This window comes from Notamacropus eugenii, chromosome 1 (genome assembly GCF_028372415.1).
Source record: "Notamacropus eugenii isolate mMacEug1 chromosome 1, mMacEug1.pri_v2, whole genome shotgun sequence".
Taxonomy (NCBI): Eukaryota; Metazoa; Chordata; class Mammalia; order Diprotodontia; family Macropodidae; genus Notamacropus; species Notamacropus eugenii.
Window position 1 is genome coordinate 9,531,194 of NC_092872.1, and position 19,658 is coordinate 9,550,851.

General features: G+C 43.5%; 1 protein-coding gene across 16 annotated transcripts in view; it reads right to left on the reverse strand.

The window, feature by feature from the left end:
• OBSCN (obscurin, cytoskeletal calmodulin and titin-interacting RhoGEF) overlaps positions 1-19,658 on the reverse strand; it is a 322,112-nt gene that overhangs the window by 143,711 nt on the left and 158,743 nt on the right. For 14 of the 16 annotated variants that reach the window (XM_072652736.1, XM_072652782.1, XM_072652744.1 and 11 more), the window contains 7 exons: positions 16,256-16,528; positions 13,548-13,814; positions 12,496-12,762; positions 11,420-11,692; positions 9,215-9,484; positions 5,890-6,159; positions 2,215-2,487 (listed from right to left, as the gene is read on the reverse strand). In XM_072652736.1, coding sequence (XP_072508837.1) covers positions 2,215-2,487; positions 5,890-6,159; positions 9,215-9,484; positions 11,420-11,692; positions 12,496-12,762; positions 13,548-13,814; positions 16,256-16,528 — 1,893 coding nt within the window. The remainder of the gene's footprint in view (positions 1-2,214; positions 2,488-5,889; positions 6,160-9,214; positions 9,485-11,419; positions 11,693-12,495; positions 12,763-13,547; positions 13,815-16,255; positions 16,529-19,658) is intronic. The other 2 variants (XM_072652702.1, XM_072652772.1) reach the window with 2 other exon arrangements.

Here is a 19,658-nt window from a genome sequence, read left to right on the forward strand (position 1 = left end):
AGTGCCCTCTAGAGTACATCACCAATATTATACCATGTTTAAGCCAAACTACCCTTCATCCTTCTGATGCCCTTATCATATGATGGTCCACATTAAACTTATGAAGTTATTGTACCTTCGCTAATATTTTCAATTTCTCACTAAGGTGTAGAGGTGATTCTGACTTCTCAAGGGTGAGGCAAATGTAACACAAACCCTGACTGACTCTATCCAGTTGGAAAGGTTTTGGGTATGGGCCTGACCTCCTCTGATCACTAGAGGATGGATTATTCATGTGTGTGCACATGCACAGGTATATGTCTCAGGTGCTTTACTTTTTGTTTGAGGTGGGTTTTGACTAGGGAAATGTTGCCCAAAGACCACCATCACAAATGAGGGAGGTTTACCACCACAAGGATGGCCACCCTTTGGTGGTTTATTTGTATGTACGTGTGTATGTGTGTGTGTGTGTGTGTGTGCATATGCATGTATATTTTGCTTTTGTTTTTGCCACAGTAAACAATTAAACAATTAAGAGGAAGTACTAAGTTGAGATAGATGTGAGTTGCAAACTATGCCAGAAAGGGGAGTACCCACCCCAACATCATAGATCTCGGGTTTTGTGCATTTAAGTCATTAAATTTACAGTCAGAAAATATGGGCACTTACTAGGGATGTGACCTTGGATGAGTCATTTTACCTCTATTTCCTCATTTATAAAATATTGAAAAATATAACATACATTATCAATAATACATTAGAGTTGTAAATTGTAATGAGAGTACTTTGTAAACTTCAGAGCACAGTAGAAAAGGAAATCACCAATACCGTACAATATTGCACATTATATATGTGCCGTGTCCCCCTTGCTCGATCACAGACTCCATAAAGGCAGAGATCACACCTCACTTATCCTTATGGCCCTCCCACAGGTAACCACTGTGTTCTATGCATAATGGGTACTTAATGAATAGCTATGGAAGGAACAAATAAAGGAACTCTGGCTTTCCATGGGCATCCAGGCTGTGTGTCTATCTCATCATATCTTTAATTAGAATAAAACCTCCTTGAGGACAGGTGGCATCCATAATCTGCCTTCTATCTCCCTGAATAAATAACATGGCATGTTCCTATGCCGAACATTCAGTAAGAACAGGACAATGAGTCAAAGATGGCTAAGCCAGCATCTAACATGGTCTCTAGCTCCTGCCCATCAGGGAAGCATTGCCATTGGTAGAAGAGGCCATAGCTCTTCCCCAAAGCCTGCCCAGAGAGACCTAGGCAAAGGGCTCCCTGTGCCCTTATTGGTCCTTGAAAGATCTGGAAGCTAATTAGGAGTAATACCCTGACCAGACGGACTATAACACCTAATGGGAATCCAGGTTGGGACATGGGGAAGGAATAGGAAAGCTAATGATTTGGGAGAAGAGGAGACGGGGCAACCTCACTGGCTCTTTGTAGTAAACAGAGCAAGAACCCTTACCTTAAAGGTAACATCTCCTTCCTCTCACCTCATCTTAGCCCTCCCTCATTGGGTAAGGTACACACACAGAATCTGAGTGGGAAGGGACCTTAGAAGGCATCTAGTCCAACTCTCATTTTCTAGATAAAGAAATTGGGGCTTGAAAGGTTTAAGGGATGTGCCCAAAGTCATGCAGATACTTAAGTAGGATTTTTGAACCCAGGTCTTTTGACTCCAAACCACTAGTGCTATTTTCCATTGAACCAAAGCAATATACCCTTTCTGCTCTGCCTCAGGGCAACTGGGAAAAGGGGGAAGGGGGGAAATAATAAGGAGGAAAGCATCTAGGGAGCACAGTGTTGGACTGGGAGTCAGGATGAACTGAATTCAAATCTGCCTTTAGATGTTTGTTAGGTGTTTGATCTCATCTCACTTCTCTCAGTCCAAGTTTCTTCATCTGTAAAGTGGGAATGGTAAGAGCATCTCCCTTCCAGGGTTGTTGGGAGGATTGAATGAAATATTAAATATAAAGTGCTTTGAGAACTTTAGAGTGCTCTATACATGCCAGATATTATTTGTATCATCCCATTGTGTTTCTAGGGTAAAGTTCTGTCCAGTCTTCCCAAGATAAAGAACACAACCCGAAAGAGGTGTATGCAGGTGGTTGGTGGACGAGGAGGTTCTTAGTATAACCTGACGCAGAAGCACCAGCACAGAGGCCACTCAGGGGATGGAGGCAGAGTGGGGGGGATCCCCCTCCAAAGCCCAAATACCTTTGATTAACAATTTAGCTGAGGACACGAGGGACCCTGCCCGGAAGGTGATAGTCCCTGAGTCCTGGGGCCCCAGGTCCCTGAGCGTCAAGGTGTGAACTGTCCCGTTGTACACTGAAATGGAACTGAAGGGACTGTCTTGGAGCAGGGTCCCATCCAGCCACCAGCGGGCCCTGCCGATGCCCCTGGCAGACAGCTCACAGGAGAAGGTGGCTGCCTCGCCCACAAAGACGTCGACATTCTGTAAACCGCGCACTAGCCGAAATTCCTCTTCTGTGTGACAGAGTAAGAACAGAGGAGGGCACGGGCTGGTGCCTGGCATGTGACCTTTCACACAGTAGACATCGATAAATGCAGGTGGAATGAATGAATGAATGGATAGATGGATGGATGAACAAAGGGGTGTGGGAGTATAAAAACAGCTGGTGTTTGACATTCAGCATCTTTTCATGGGTTTTCCTCAGGGGCACTGACGAGTTTGAAGAGTCAAAGGGTTTCATCACTATTTGCACAAAACTATATATGTGGTCAAATATTTATCATCTATTAATGGAGAGTAATAGTAGCCAGGAGAACATACGTTTTTCTCAGTGGTCTGCTAGTTTCCTAAAGGCAAGAATTATTTCATTCTTGTCTGGGTTTGCAGGGTCTTAGCAATGCCATACCAATAGTAGGCTTTCAATCAATGCTCATTGAAGTGATTCATGGGTTCATTCATTCATTCAACAAATACCTCCCAGATTACCCCAAATAAGGGATATTCCCCAAGCATCGCATTTGTCTTGGATACTCACTGTAGAAAGACTCATTTGGGCATCCAATTTGTGACCAAACTTATTTTATTCAGGTCAGCGCTAAGCTGCCCTCACCAGCCATGAGATACACACGCACACCCCCCCCCCCACGTGGCTGATTGCAGTGGGTGAAGGATGGGACCCTGTAGCTAGAAGGCTCCAGCAGACAAGCCACAAAATCGACGTGTCAAAAGCTCGGACTCTCCAAGATGGAAAGGCCCTTACAGACGATCTGGTTGTCTTGCCTTCTCTCCACCCCCATACAAGGATGCCTTCAATGTCCCTGAATAGATAACAAATATTTTGGGTTCCAATCCAGCCCCAAAGATTGACTATGTGACTGTAGGCAGGTCACCTCACCTCTGCTCTTTCAAGTGCTAGCACAGTGCATGTAGTAGGTGCCATATAAATACTAGCTGCATGGGAAGGGTATTAATACTTGCAGGGTCTTCCTGCTTCAAAGATTTAAGGTGAAGAAAGTATTGTCTCAACCTTAAAGAATTTTAACTGTGTGAATTGTTGCTATGCAGAGGACTCACTTCCTCACAAGCATCTGGTCCCATTATAGCACAGTTCTAATTATTTGGAAGTGCTTCCTCATAGTGAGTCCAAATCTACCTCCCTGTAATTACCAACCACTGACTGAAGTTTTGCCATCCGGATCAATCCCATACAAGTCTGTTCTCATCTTCCATTTTCGAGTATCCCCACTGACCCTTCTCTTTCTTTCTGGTAGACTGGAAAGACTTGGGAATCATACGATTATATCCTGGCTCTGCCATTTGCTGTATGACTTTGGAGAAGTTACTACCTCTCTCTGGGCCTCAGTTTTCTAATCTCTAAAATGGAGGTAATAACTCCTAAACTATTTCTTTCACAGAACTGGAGAATAAATGAGAAATGCCCATAAAGGGCACTGACGGGTTTGATGAGTCAAAAGGTTTCATCAATATTAGTTTAAAAACTACATATGTGGCCAATATTTATTATCTGTGCTAACAGGGAAAAATGGTAGCCAGTTGACTTATAAGTCAACCACCAAAGGTCTTTAGAAAGGTGAGCTTGGATTATTATCATTATTCTCCAGTCAACGTGCCTGGAGTCGGGGGCAGACTTTTGTTTCATTTTGTGTAGCTCAGAGCAGAGCACACAGTGGGTGTTTATTGGAAGCTTGTTGAGTTTTCATTATAGGGGTGTTGCTTTCATTGAGTTGAGTCTGCAGTCCATCCTCTCTGGGTTGGTATTTCGTGACCCAAAAGAGTTGAGTCACACATGAGAGCAGTGATTTGAACATGTGTGCTCTTTCCTCAACATTAAAAAAGATATTAAGCCCAGTCTCTAGAGCAGGAGTTCTTACTCTTTTTGTGTGTGTGTTATAGACCCCTCTGGCAATCTGATAAAACCTATAGACTTATTCTCAGAAAATATTTTTAAATACATAAAATAAAATATATAGGATTATGAAGGAAACTAGATCTAATGAATTAAAATTATCAGAATAAGTTTTTTAAAAAAAGTTCTTGGACCTTCTGAAACTGATCCCATGTTTCACTTCCTCTTTAGGTGTTATCTTCCTGAATCAGAATATAAGCTCCCTAAGGGAAGGAGATGTCTTTTTTTCTGCTTGTATGTATCCCAGGCACTTAGCATAGTGTCTGGTATATTGGAATCACTTAATTAATCCTTGACTTGACTATTTACAGACCTCTTAGGGTAACAGTATCTATATGTGATTCAGAACAGCCTTTCCTTTATCCCGTAATAAATGCAAAATAATGTAAAAAAACTTACCATCATCCATAAACAATTCAGGAAACACATAAAGGGCCCCTTTGGCACCTGTGGACCCCAGAGGAAGAATTCTTGCTCTAGATGGATAACTAATAGTATAGCGGAAAGAGGCCTTGGAGTTATACAATCAATGTTTGGGTCCTAGCTCTGACATTTACTAGCAAAATGGCCCTAGCAAAATCATTTCTCTTCCTTAAGCCTCAGTTTTCTCATCTATAAAATGGGGATAAAAATACATATACCACTTACCTTATCATATTGTTGGGAAGAGAGAGGTCTCTTAACCACCATTTGCAATGTATTCCTTACAAAATAATCTCTAGTTGCGAAATCCCCTTCTTGCTTAAAGGACCAGGTCAGGCTCTATCGCTTTATGAAGGCTTCTCTGATCTGCCCCCAGTGGACACTGACCTCTCCTTCCTTAGATTTTTGTTGAGTACTTTGGATGGTTCTTACCTTGGGCTCCATCACATCATTCCTTGTATCACACTTTTTTTTTTCATGTCATACTCTTCCCACCCTATTTCCTGGTAGATTCTAAACTTCTTGAAGTCAGAGGTTGTATGAATTTTCATTTTCTTAAATCCCCAGTAGGCTCTTAGAAAACGTATGTTAAATTGAATTGAACTCCTTACAAAGATATGCTGCTTCATGCCAACAGCTTTTTTTAAAGGAAAGTCCTTGATAAAGAATGTTGTCTATGGTTTATGGAAAGTCTCTAAACAATTAAATCCACTGATTTCCCCTCAGCGACTTACTAATCTTATATGCACCCTCCACCCATCAAACCTAGACCCAATGGACTCATTGTGTCTGCTAAAGTTCCTGATGTATCTTTGGAGGTCGACAACTTGGAAGGCAACTATATTCTCCCACAAAATGTTCCTTAGCGCCTTGAGTAGAAGCAAGATCTCAGGTAGACCATTGGTCCAGCCCAAATGTAGCACGCATTATGTTTTTAAATAATGTTAACAGTGCCTAGGCCACTACAGGACAGTGTGCCTTCATATTACATCCATCCAAGAACAATGAACTTATGACAAGCCCTTCTTCCTTCTCCAACCCCCACCTCTCACTACCCCAGTCTAACCTTGTATGGAGACAGTGGCTGTGCTCTGCTTGTCCCCAACGATGCAGGTGTAGGCGCCAACATCTTCTGCCTCCAAGGTATGGATGATGAGCTCGGCCTGAGTACCCACCTGGCGGATCTCATACTTGGCACTGGCCTTCAGGACCTGCCCTCCTTTCCTCCATTCCACAGAGGTGCCAGGTGTAGAAATTTTACAGTGCAGGATGGCTGTGCCTTGTTCTGTTGAAGTGACATCCTGGAGTTCCTCTTGGAAGTGTACAGGTGTCGCTGCTGAAGGGAATTTCTAGTTCAGTTCATTTCAATGAACATTTGTTAAAAATATCTAACTTGGAATTGGTTTAGATCAGTGTATCCAAGCTTTTGTTACTTTATTGGCTCATAGGATCAAGAGTTGGTAGTGAATGTACTTAGAAATCATCTCTTTCAAACCCTTCATTTTTCATATAATGTATGGCACACTGGCCCCTACTCTGGCTTATACAGACTAGGTTCAATCTTGGGAATAAATCCAAAGATTAATATCTCTTAGGCTCATTATGTCCTTGTCCAAAGTTTTCTCTGGGAAAATCTTTGAACATAGCTCTACTCTAGGTATTCACAAAAAAATTCCCAGATTCTATGCAAGTATTCAAGGTAACAACGTATATATTGCGTACAGGACAGCTTTTACTTCACTTCATAGAAAGTGCAAAGCCATTTCAAAGGATTTACAGAGATCCATAAATAATTTAGGAAACTCATAAAGGACTTATAATAGTCCATAACCAATCAATACCCTTCCCCTTCATTTCTTTGGAATTCCACTTTTCCCCAGGGCCCTAAAATCTTCCATAGAACTATCCAGTAATTCTGACTTCTCTCAGAAGTGAAATAAACTTGAGGCTGCTAGTATGTGGGTCCCACGTTTTATCCCGACACCCATATGGGCTTCTGGCCTTCTGACAGTATTCTGTGGTTTGGACAGGAAGCTGGGGCTGAGTTCAAATTCAGCATCAGACACTTACTAACCGTGTGACCCTGGACAAGTCATTTAACTCATTTGCCTTTATCTACTGGAGAAGAAAATGGCAAACCACTCCAGTATCATTGCCAAGAAAACCTCATGGACTGTATCGATGTACTATATGGTCTAAAGAGGCATAAAAAGTCAGACACAATTGAACAACAAAAAAAAAGGGAAAGAAATAAACTTAAAGTTTGTTATATAAACAGATCTCTAACCTTTCAGGGCTTTTGTTCCCCCTTATTATATAGTTTTAGAACTAGAAGGGATTTCAGAAGTCATGTGGTTTAGCCCTCTCATTTTATAGGTGAAGAAACTATGGTCTTGGAAGGTATAGGGACTTATTCAAGGTTAATAAATGTCAGGTGCAGAATTTGAACCCAGATTTTTTGACTCCTTTCCATCCCTTTCATAGGCAAATACAATCAAAGTCCCAAGCAAAGTCCCTGTAAAGGTGTCCAACTGGTCAAGCAAATTTCTTCATCAAAAGTCGTATATTGCAATGGTTTTTCAATGATCATTCCCATGCTCACAAACCATCCCTCTAACGATGTGCTCTTGAATTTTGCCAGAATAGAAGTCAGGTGCCATATATTGAGGACTCTACCTTCTTCCATTTGTAAAATATTGGGCCATTTGCCCTTTTCTAGTCCCAGGAGACATCTCCTGCTCTCCGCCATTGCTGAAAGACCACTGGCAATCATTTCTGCCCCCCTCCTTCATGTTCATTTGCTTCTTCTCATTCTCTGAACCAATTTTCATTCTTTTGGAGTTCCCATCCATTTCCCTGATAGCCTGGAGAATGAGCATATGCCTCTCCAGCCCTACTACTTCCTCTCCTCAGACAGAGATGACATGCGTATGCCTTCGGCACCCATATGTGTTGGCTGGTGTTGACAAGAACACAAGTGACACAAACTCTGCACGCCACTTCTAAATTCTCCTTGCCCTCCACTTGAGCTGTGTAGGAAGATTCCCAGACCCTCGTCTTCTTCCTGGGCTCGCCCTTGTGGCTAACTGCAGTGGCAAACGTCTAACTGACATATTCATTCCCCGGGCTGAGAGCTCAGTCTCCTGGGACTCATGAATGAGCCTTATTATATATATATATTTGACAAATATCTACTTTTCAACAGAGACAGGATGACAGTGTGATAATAATTAATATAGTGCCTACTGTGTGCCAGGCACTTGTGCTAAGCACTGTACAATCCTTATCTTATCTGATCTTTACAACAACCCTGGAAAGGTGCTATTATTATCCCCATTTTGTATCTGAGGAAACTGAGGCAAACAGAGGTGAAGTTACTCACCCAAGGTCACACAGCTAGTAATCATCTGGGGTCACATTTGAACTCAGGTCTTCCTGTCTCCAGGCCCAGAATTCTAACCACTGTACCAGCTAGCTAGCTGCCTTTGATTTTTTTTAAAAAAATTTTGTCGATTTTATCAGTTGACTTTAATTAGAAATGAGCACATTCCTAACATATCCAAATGGAAATTGAAGCAAATGGTACAGAAATTCATTTATCTTCAGTGCCCTAAAATCAGAAGTCCAGTGATCTAATAAGGTCTAATCACCCACTTTGTTTCTTCTTGCCCACTAAGGTTAGTCTCTTTCCTCGAACCTTCTTGGTCACATTCTCCAAGAGCACTTTGTCTGTGTCTCTCCTATGGCCCCATGATGCTCTCCCTTTTTATCCTATATTCTTGTATGTCTATATCTCCCTAGTAGGATCTAAGGTTCTCAATAAAAGGAACTGTGCCATTTTTATCTAAACTTTGTATTTTTCCTAGCATCAGGCACATAGTAGGCATTCTGCTGAACTAAACTCAGTTGGATTCCTTACTAAGACAGATCATTTCACCCAGACTCATGGTGACTCAACTTTATAAGTGCAGCTTGATATGGGATTTTATTTACAACTTATTAAACAAAATTAAATCCATTGATTCCCCCTCATCCACACTTATTTCATATCCAAAAATATAAACACGAAAAGTCTTTCCCCTAAAATTAATGATGTATCTTTTAAGGTTAACAGCTGGGAAGGCAACCGTATTCTCCTACAAAACGTTACTTAGAAGCCCCCAAACAGGCAAACTCTCAGGCTAGACCAAGTGTGACATTTGGTGTATACTTAAGTGGCCTCAGTGGAACCATGCTATCTTCTCAGGACATGTTTCTGGGAACTCAGATCCCTGAGATGAGCATTAAGGAGGTTCATCTGGCCACTGTAGGACAAGGTGCCCTCAGAAATAACCATCCATCGAAGAGTTCTGAGCTTGTGAACCTGCCCTCCCCCCACACCCCTATTTAACCTTGTATGGAGACAGTGGCTGTGCTCTGCTTGTCCCCAACGATGCAGGTGTAGGTGCCAACATCTTCTGCCTCCAAGGTATGGATGATGAGCTCGGCCTGGGTGCCCACCTGGCGGATCTCATACTTGGCACTGGCCTTCAGGACCTGCCCTCCTTTCCTCCATTCCACAGGGGTGCCAGGTGTGGAAATTTCACAGTGTAAGGTGGCCGTGCCTTGCTCTGTCGAAGTAACATCCTGGAGTTCTTCTTGGAAGCAGACCGAAGGAGCTTCTGGAGCGGGGGGAGGGAAGGATTTCCATTTCAGATCAGCTCAATTTACATTTATTCAAAACATAACTCACTTTGTTGTGGCTTAGATCAGTGAATCCTGGCCTTTGCCTTTCCATGATGTACCTACTGGGACAGACCAGAGACTCTCTCTCCTTTCCAGTCACTGGCACTGTCATTCACCCATCTATCCTTTCATCTATGTCACACAGTAGCACTGTGCAGCCCTGGGCAGGAAACACCTAGCTTCGAATTCTGCCTCTGGCATGTGGTGACCATGGACAGGTCAGCTAAACCACCTGACCTTTGTCTTCCTCCTCTAAAGAGCAGTGCCGACATTGCCTGCTTCCCAACGTGGTTGTGAAGCTCAGATGAGATCAATGTATAAAGTGCTTTATCAACCTTCAAGCATAACGTTATTTTATGGCTGCTATGGTACAATGGGGAAGCACTGGATGCATAGCCCCAAGACCTGAATTCCAGTCCTAATTATGATTTCATTTTGTGTGACCCCAGGCAAGTTACTAAGCCATCCCAAGCTTCAGTTTCTGAACCTTTCAAAAGAGAGTAAGAAATATTTGTGTTACTACCTTAGAGGATAATTATATATACATATATATATATATGTATGTATAAATGTGTTATTCTTACTATATTTACAGAAAGAGCTTTATTGCCAGAATTACTATAATTGTTACTGATATTAATAATAATTTCAGTATCATAGGATCATAGATTTTTGATCCAGAAGGAATCTGCGAGGCCATTAAGCCACACCCTCATTTTATGGATGTGGAAATTGAAGCAAATGCTTAAGATCGCACAGATTATAAATGTCTTTGGTAGTTTATGAACCCAGGTCTTCGCAAGTCTTGGTCTAGTGCACTCGCTACTATGCCACGCTGGCTTGCAAAGTGATTCATAGCAATCTCTTGAAGTAAGCAATGCAAGGTACTATTTCTACCAATTTTATAGCGGAGAAGACTGAGGTGCAGAGAGAAGTGACTTGCCAAGGGTCAGAGGGCCAGGATCTGAACTCAAGAGTTCTGATTCCAAGCCCGATGCTATTTCTACTATAATCAGTTGTGCTTCCTTCCTATTTATGTAGGTGTGCACCTAAAGCAGTAGCTGTGCAGGGCAGATAGGCAAATGAGAGGGAGAGTGGAGGAGAGTAATTGTAGAGAAAACCGGGGGGGGGGGGGCACTGGATGTAGAAATTCTGGAAAACTTGAGTTCAAATCCTGCCTCAGATACTCATTAGATACATGACCCTGAGAAAGTCACTTAACCACTTCCTACCTCAGTTTCCTCATCTGTAAAATGGGGTTAATGATAATACCAACTTCCCAGGGTCATTGTAAAGATCAAATGAGCTAGCACCTGCAAACGTTAAAGTACCATGTATTAGCTATTATTACTGTATTTAACATGTTTCAATATGTCAATGACCTTGCTAAAATGCACACTCCAACTATCCCCTCCTTTGCTCTAGATCTGCTGCCTCTGCTAACATGCCTCAAGGTGCTTTTAGCCCTTCTCATCACCATATTACACTGTTGGGACTCCATGGCTTGGAGTGTGCAGGTATGAAGAGGAGAATGGAAGCGGTACCAAGAAAGGAAAGCTGCAGAGGCTGGTGATGGTGCCTGGAGGAAGAGGAGAGATGAGATACAGGAGATCTCAGATAGTACTCAGAAGGAGATCATTGGGTCTATGCCTCCATTTTCCACATGAGGAAACTGAGGCCCAATGTAGGAGAACCCATTTGTTCAAGCTGACCCAAGCAGTGGTCAGCAGGAGCCAGATTAGAACCCAGGTGCTCCATTCCAGGGCTCTTTCCATTATGTTTTTCCAGGAGAAGGACTTAGTACCTAATGACCTAAGGTGTTCTAGGAAGCTAACTGGGAGTTCACACAGGGATGGGTAAAGGTGACTGACCTGTGACACATAGCTGGGCCTCTGAGCTGCTGGTCCCCACGTGAAAGCTGACAACACCAGCGTCCTCTACCGTCACCTTGCGCAGAGTGAGGATGTGCAGGGTGCCGCGCTCCACAGTGATTTCATTCATCTCATTGGACTGTAGGGGCACGCCGCCCAGGCGCCACTGAACCTCTTGCCCTGGGGCCCTGGACAGCCGGCACACAAATTTGGCATCTTCCCCTTCGCACAACTTCACATCCTGAAGGGGCTCCACGATGCTGACCTCAGGTGCTGCGGGGAGGGAGTGTTACAGAGAGTGAGACATTGTTAAGGCTGGGAAGGAAGTCATGAACACTAGCTCCTTAAGCTCAGGGATTAGGCCCTTCCCATCAGACTCTCCAAGGTGAGGAGCCAGGTGTCCCCAGCATGTAGTTTAATAGATTCATAGATTGAGCCAGAGGATATACACCTTAGAGACCAACCCTTTCTCAATTAATCTTTTTCATTTGATGGGTGAGGATAATAAAACCCAAAGAATCAGAATGACTTGGCCAAGATCACACAGCTATATGGTGGAAATGGGACTTGGAGCCAGGCCTCCTGACTCCAGCGCTCCCATGGCTCTCAATCTAGTCCCAAGGCTCACTCATCATACTTAACTGATTGAATTAAAAACCATACTATGACAACCAACTTATAGGTTTTTGAAGATCCTAGAGGAAAAAAAAAACTTGTTCTAACACAAGAAAAAACGTTGAGAAGTTAGAACAGGTAGATTTAGAGTCAACTTGGGTTTTGATCCTGACCTTGACTTAACAGCTATGTGTCCTCAGTATACTCCACTGTAAAAAGATATCTCTCAGCTCCCTTATAAGCTTGACTTTCTATGATGCTGAGATTTTCTGATATCTCTGGCCTTTGAAAATTTAAAAGCTCTAGTTCAAACATGCTCTATTAAAGGCAGACTGCGATTCCCTTGGTGGTAGGGGTCGTGGAGGTGTGGAGAAGGGAGAACATACAGAGAGGGTGAAGGCAGGGTCCCTGGAGTATAGGGGGAATGGACAATGGTGAGGGGGAGATCACTCCTTGGTCACCTGTGACGCTCAAAGTAGCTGTCGTCTGCTGGTCCTTAGAGTCGCAGGTATAACTGCCAGCGTCTGAGGCTTGCAGGTCTCGGATGATCAGCTCCACTACCACCCCATCCTGCCTCATCTCGTACTTGGCGCTGGGCTGAAGTCGAACGGTCCCCCGCTTCCAGAAGACTGGCGCATCAGGTTTGGTGAGCTCGGCCTGCAGAATGGCAACAGCTCCCTCTGGGGCCACCTGGGGCTGGAGTTCACGCTTGAAGAGGGCTGGGGAAGCTGGGAAAACAGCACACAGACATATCAGGTCACACTCAGGGTCAGAGCTGGAACAAGGACAAGGCACTCTGGCTAAAGACAGAGTTAGAGAAGGGAGGGGGCAGGATGCCAGCACACACTGACTCCATCCTACAAATGATTTGGGCATATAGAATCAAATAATCGTAATACATTAGAGCTGGGCGGGGGAGACCTTGGAGATCATCTAGTCCAATTCTTTCATTGTACAGACAATGAAACTGAAACTCAAAATAAATGATTTGCCTAAGGTCACATAGCAAATAAGCAGCACATTTTAATCAGTTACTGTGTGACTCTGAGTAAAACACGATTTCCAGTGGCTTAGCTTTTTCAGCTGTCAAATGGAAATAATGTTTCAGGATTATTGTGAGAATCCAATGAGATAATATTTGGAAAGCACTTAGCACAGACTAGACACTTGGTAAACGCTCATTAGAAAAAAAAGAATGTAAAAGTTTTGGGAAATGCTAAGTACTTTGTAAATATTCACAGTATGTCATAATTCTTCTACTTGGTGTAGACTCTTCTATGTCTAACCTTAAATGGAAGTCTTGCCAAGTCTACCCAATCAATAAATATCAATAAAGTGCCTACTATGTGCGAAGTGCTAGGGATACAAAAAGAGGCAGAAACAGTCTGCCTTCAAGGAGCTTACCAGCTAAAGGGGAGGGCAATATGCAAACAAATATATAGAAGACTAGGAACCCACAGAGCAGTGTAAGCCTTCCCCCTCCCCACCTTTTGTCCCCGTTGCCTTCTCCTACCTTGAACAGTCAAAGCTGCTGTTGTCTTCTCCTTTCCACTTTCACACGTGTATTCACCTTCATCGTCAAGGGTGAGGTGATGGATTCTCAAGGTGTGGACGTTGCCTTCCTGCTGGAGCTCATACTTGGCGCTGGGGGTGATCTTCTCCCCATCCTTCCTCCACTCCACAGGTGCCCCATCAGAGGCCAGCACACAGCGCAGTGTGACTGAGGAGGCTTCCTTTGCCTCCGTGTTCTGTAGCTTCTCTGAGAAGGTAGGAGGTGGGGCTAGAAGCAAGGAGAGGGGGAGGCTTAGGAGCATGATTCATGGAGTCTGGGTCCCTTGAACGTCTTAGAGCACATTTAGTTCAATCCTCTTCTCCAATCCCCTCTAGTATCCCATTTTACAGATGAGGTCTGTAACTGAGGTATAGAGAGAGGTAGAATCTTACCCAGGTCACATAGCTAGGAAGTGGCAGTGCTATGATTCGAACCTGGGTCTTCTGATATCACGTCCAGGGCTTTCCCTGATCTTGTGATTCAGTCGCCCTCTCCTCTGCTCACCCTTGGTCATTGCTTGGTCCTTGATGGCTCAGAGTGAGTATAAATAGTAATTGTTTCTGTTTTGGCCAGAAAGCCCAAGGGTCTTCCGCTCCCAAATTGATTTTTTCTTTTTTTAACTAGATAAAAGAGGTCATTCTCTGCCTTATTTCTTACCTAGCCTTAATCACTGAATGAGCATTGTCTCAGTCAATTAAAAAAAAAAATTTTTTTTTAAAGACCTTAGCCTAAAAAGGCTGAGATCTCCTACTGCATCCAGGGCCATCTCCAATCATTCTGATTTGTATCTTGCCACTGGACCCAGGTGGCTCTGGAGGACCAAGTGAGGCTGGGAACTTGGCACAGCCCTGCCTCACTTAAATCCAATTCACTTGCATGTCATGGCATCACCTCTCTGATGTTAGGTCCTCTTAGAGAATGAAGGACAAAGAACCATTTCCCTAGGGCAGATTGTTATCACTAAATTATTCTTAGGAAGACATTCCACCCCTTCTGTGAACATTTTCATTCAACAGACATTTACTAAGCATCTACTATAAACAAAGACAGATTCTAGGAGCTGGGGATACACTAAAGTTGATTTGACACAGACCCTCTTTTCAAGGAGCTGACAATGTATTAGAGAGTAAAGACACACCCAAACGCCAGTATTTGGAATATAAAAGGTGCTTAATAAATGTTTATTGACTTGATGGAAGGGAAAGTGAGATAAGTATAAAGGAAGGGTCTGCGCAAAGTGCTAGAAATTTGAGAAGAGACCATTTTTCAGCCAGTATTTATATAGCATTTTTGATGTTTGATCATTTCAGTCATGTCCAATTCTTTGTGACCCCATTTGGGGTTTTCCTAATAAGGATACTGGAGTGATTTGCCATTTTCTTCTCCAGCTCATTTTATAGATGAGAAAACTGAGGCAGGCAGGGTTAAGTGACTTGCCCAGGGTCACACAGCTAGTAAGTGTCTGGGACTGGATTTGAACTCAGATCTTCCTGACTCCAGGTCCAGTGCCCTAGCCATTGAACCACTTCTCTGCCTGGGAAAAAAGGGAAAGTTCCTCACAGAGCCTGTTACATCCCAGTTAGGATTTTAATCTTTCTCCATATATGCCTCATATCTGCATAGCACTATAGGGTTTTAAAAATACTTTCCTCATAGTAAGCTTGAGATAGGCAGTACAGTTATTATTTTCCCCATTTTAGAAATGAAGTAACTGAGGTTCAGAAGTTGCAACTTCTCCAGAGTGATATGGCCTTATGTCCTCTCTCCTCAACTACAGTCTCGCCTCCTCAGATGCTGCACTTGTACGCAGGAGGGTGCTGGTAAATATTTAACAACCAGCCTGGTGGTGGGAGTGGGACAAGGAATGTATGCACAACACACTTTTAAGTTTAATCTGCTTTTCTGACATTTTCTCCATCCTGTTCTTACATCTAGACAATAAAACAGTAAAGCAGGCCTGGATTTGTAGTATTTGGCAATTCCCGAGGTGTAACTGTTCACATTGAAAATTTAACCAACAGCTCCAGCACAGCATAGTTTATGGAGGTTGTCTACCATAGAACTCCCCTCCCCACATCTCCACACACTGAAATCCTCTTCCATCAAGACCCAGCTTAGGGGCTACCCCTTCCATACAGCCTTTCCTGCTCCCTTTTCCCACCCATTCCCCCAAGCTCCAGCTAAAGGTGATCTCTTCTCTCTCAGTTTCCTAGGGCCGTGTTACCCCTCTCCTTTGCCCCATCACAGTTTACTCACTTGAGAAATGTTATATTCCCACTATTATTAGAATATAAACTCCTCTAGAGCAGAGTTTATGTCTTAAAATATCCTGGTAATCACTAATACCCAGAAAAGGATCTTGCATGCAGTAGGCACTTAATAAATGCATGTTGAACTGTACTGAATTTGAACCTTATATCCCCCCCACCAAACAGTACAATATTCTGTACCAAAGAGATGCTTAATAATGTTGTATTGAATTGGGTCTTTCCCATGGCTAGTACATAGCAGAAGTCTAAACATATGGTAGATTCTCAGTGAATATTTGTTGATTGGTTGAGAGTGTTTCAACATCCTAACTGACCCACTGACCTCACTGCTGGAAGTTTCTGTCCCCCCATGTCCTGGTTTTTCCCATCCTTCTCCCAGGCAGGGCCCAATCCAGCTACCTTTCACGATGAGCTCGGCTGTTGACGTGTGTTGGCCCACAGAGAAGGAGATGGTGCCTGTGTCCTCTAGTGTGACATTCCTCAGCTTCAGCGTGTGTGTCCGGCCTCCCACAACAGAAATCTCATTCATCTCATTGGTCTGCAAGGCCAGGCCCTGCAGCTTCCACTCCACGTTCCCTGCCTGCTCCCTGGATACCTCACAGCGGAATTCAACATCCTCATCAGCAAATACCTCCATGTTTGTCAGTCCTTTGACGATGGTCACTTCAGGTTCTGAGATGAAGGTGAAAGGGATAGGGGATGGAAAGGTCACTGAGAGCTTCCTTCAGTCTACTCTAGCATCTCCACCTTTGATCCATGCTGATTAGATCAGCCCCCTTCACCCAGGAGTGGGAAGGAGGATATGCAGATCAAGATGGCTCAAGTGATTAATGAATATCCATGAGTGCAGCCCTTAACTTCAAAGAAATTTTACTAACTACTGTGCTTAGTTTTTTTTCCGCCTTAGGACCATCCCAGAACATCTACCACTCTCTTCCTAATATTTACTTCTTGGAGAGCCCATTCTATTCTACACTGTCCTTTACTCTTAAATCCCTTGACCCATCACAGGTCATGCCTTGACAAACCCCAACCATGGATTATTCCCACTCTCCAGCTCCTTTGCCCCTACTCATCCTTCTGAATGAAGGGGGAGGAAATCACGAACTAAGTCAGAAGGTTGGTAAACACAGTGAATGTCCCCGAGGAAGATACTGATGGAGGATCTGCTTGTGCCCTTTTGAATTCCTCATCTGAGTGTGGAGATGGCACCAGGTTTGAAGTCTGGCTTCTACAGAAAATCTGATGAGCCCTTTCATTTCCTGGAAATTCATTCAGAGACCAATGATTCCAACCAGAGGAAATTACTGAGCATTTTTAGGGGTTTTTAACTCTTGGTTAAGAAAATAAAGATCTTGGGGCACTTGTGGTATTTTCATTTGCTATTATTTCCCAAATGAAAGGTGGTTTTGGGGAGTGAAGAGCTGGTTAAGGGAATGGTACCTGACAAAATTTAGATTTCCAGACCATGGTTTAAAATGTAAGAATGGTCAGGGAATGGGATATTCTTCATAAAGGCTAGAAATCTTCCTGGATCCTTTCAGAATCTGATCAAGAATGATACTGAAAATGAAAGGGGAAGGGGAAGGAGAAAACTGCACACATAGTAAGCCTGAACAGATACCACAGTGAGAAACAGGTACCACAGAAGGAGAAAAGGGCAAATTGTTCCCAAGAGACAGTATCCAAGAAGTCAGAGATATAACTCGTGGTCTCAGCTCTGTGAATATAAATGTACAAGTATGGGTAAGAAATGAGGTAAATAAGAAATTTTAACATAAATGGGCAAATTTGACCTCAGAAATGTCCTTAATGCTTGATGGAATGAAAATTATCATGGGAATATGGCTATGAAAAGATACAGGGATTGGGACTGTATGCATGACATCATTAGATGAGATCATATAGGAAAAAGAAATCTAGGTATTAATAATGAAACGTTTATCTGGGGAGAATGGGCTTAAAGGTATTGAGAAAAAAGACCCTTAGAGTACTATGGCTTAAAACTCCACAGAGAGCAGGGAGTCAGTCTAAGGGGATGGAAGGCTGTCAATGAGATGCTAAAGACACTAATGTGAAGTGATGTCATCAGATCTGATTTTTAGTAATATCACTTTGGAAGCCATGTGGATGATGGATTAGAAAGGGGAGAGATTTGAGGCAGAGAAACTATTAGGAGGCAGTTGCAGTCCTCCAGGAGAGAGGTAATCACTCCATGTGAGTGGAAAGAATGAGATTAATGCCAAAGATGTTATGGAGTTTGATTTGACAAGACTTGGCAACTGATTGAATATAAAGGTGAAGGGGACTGAAGAATCTAGGATCACTCTAAGGTCGTCAACCTAGGTGATTAGAAGGATGCTGGAGGTTTGAGAGAATCAAGAAGTTAGGAAGAGGAGTAGAATGGGGGTGGGGGTGGGGAGATAATGATTTCTGATTTGAGCATGTTGAATTTGAGATGCCTATAGTGGTTGGTGATGTGGGAATGAAGTCATGAGAACAAGACTGGATATGTCAGTGCTCTGCCTAGAGATGATAAGTCATCACTCTAGAGCTGACGAAATCACTAAGGGGGGTGGAGAGAGAGAGAGAGAGAGAGAGAGAGAAGGAGGGGGGAGGGAGGGAGGCAGGGAGGGAGGCAGGGAGGGAGAGAGAGAGGGAGAGAGAGAGAGAGAGAGAAGGAGGGAGGGAGAGAGAGAGAGAAGGAGGGGGGGAGAGAGAGAGAGAGAGAGAGAGAGAGAGAGAGAGAGAGAGAGAGAAGGAGGGAGAGAGAGAACAGACAGAGGGGGAACTGTCACAAAAACCAGAAAAGAGAGAGCATTCAGGAGGAGAACGTGGTCCCTAGTATCAGAAAAGGAAAGGCGTGGGATTTGACAAGTAAGGGATCATTGGTAACTTTGGAGAGAGCAATTTTGGTTGAATTCCAGAATTCCAGAAGCCTGACTGGGGAGTTGAGGGGAGAGGGAGAGGAGAGGAAGTGGAGGCAGTGAGTATAGATGGCTTTTCCAGGAGTTAAACTATGAAAGAGAAGAAAGATATGAGACTTTAATTTGGTAGAAAGTAGAGTCAAGTAAGTTTTCTAAGGATGGAGGAGACTTGGGTATATTTGAAGGCTGCAGGGAAGGAGCCAAAAGACAGGAGGGACCAAAGATCAGAAGGGAAAGAAAGATCATGCAAGCACAGCAACTAGAATGGGGGAGTTTCCTTCTGGTTTCTGTACAGGCAGACCTAGCCAGGACTGCACCGCACAAAGCACAAAGCTATGAAGGACACTCTTTCATGGGACCTTTTTCATACCAGAAGGTCCCCCTTTACCAGGATTGTGATTGTTCCCATCATGACACAAGTGTAAGGGCAAAGCCTCCAGGGAACCTGGCCACTTGAAGGACATATGCAATTTTCAAAACTTTCCTGAACCACTGTCACGTCTTATCCTAGCTCTGTTTCTCTATAATCACAGGGGGCAGGAGAAGGTTCATAAATGTATATTACAAATCCTGCCCCACACCTGCCTCTTGGTTTCTTCTGATTGTCTTCTGTGTCTACATCTCCCTCCCCAGCTAAAAAGTTACTCAAGGGAAAAGGCTCAGACTTTTTCAGTCTTAGGTGGATCAGTCTGAAGAACTGGGGAGAGGAGACTCGGGTTCCAGCCCCAGCTTCTGTGGCCATGACCAAGTCATTGCCCCCTCTCTGTGTGAGAGGGTGAAATCTTTGAAAAGTGGATGAGACGCAAGTTTCACCTTTAAAACTGGGATGACAATATTTGGGCAAACTCCCCACAGAGCCATGAGCGAAGGGCTGC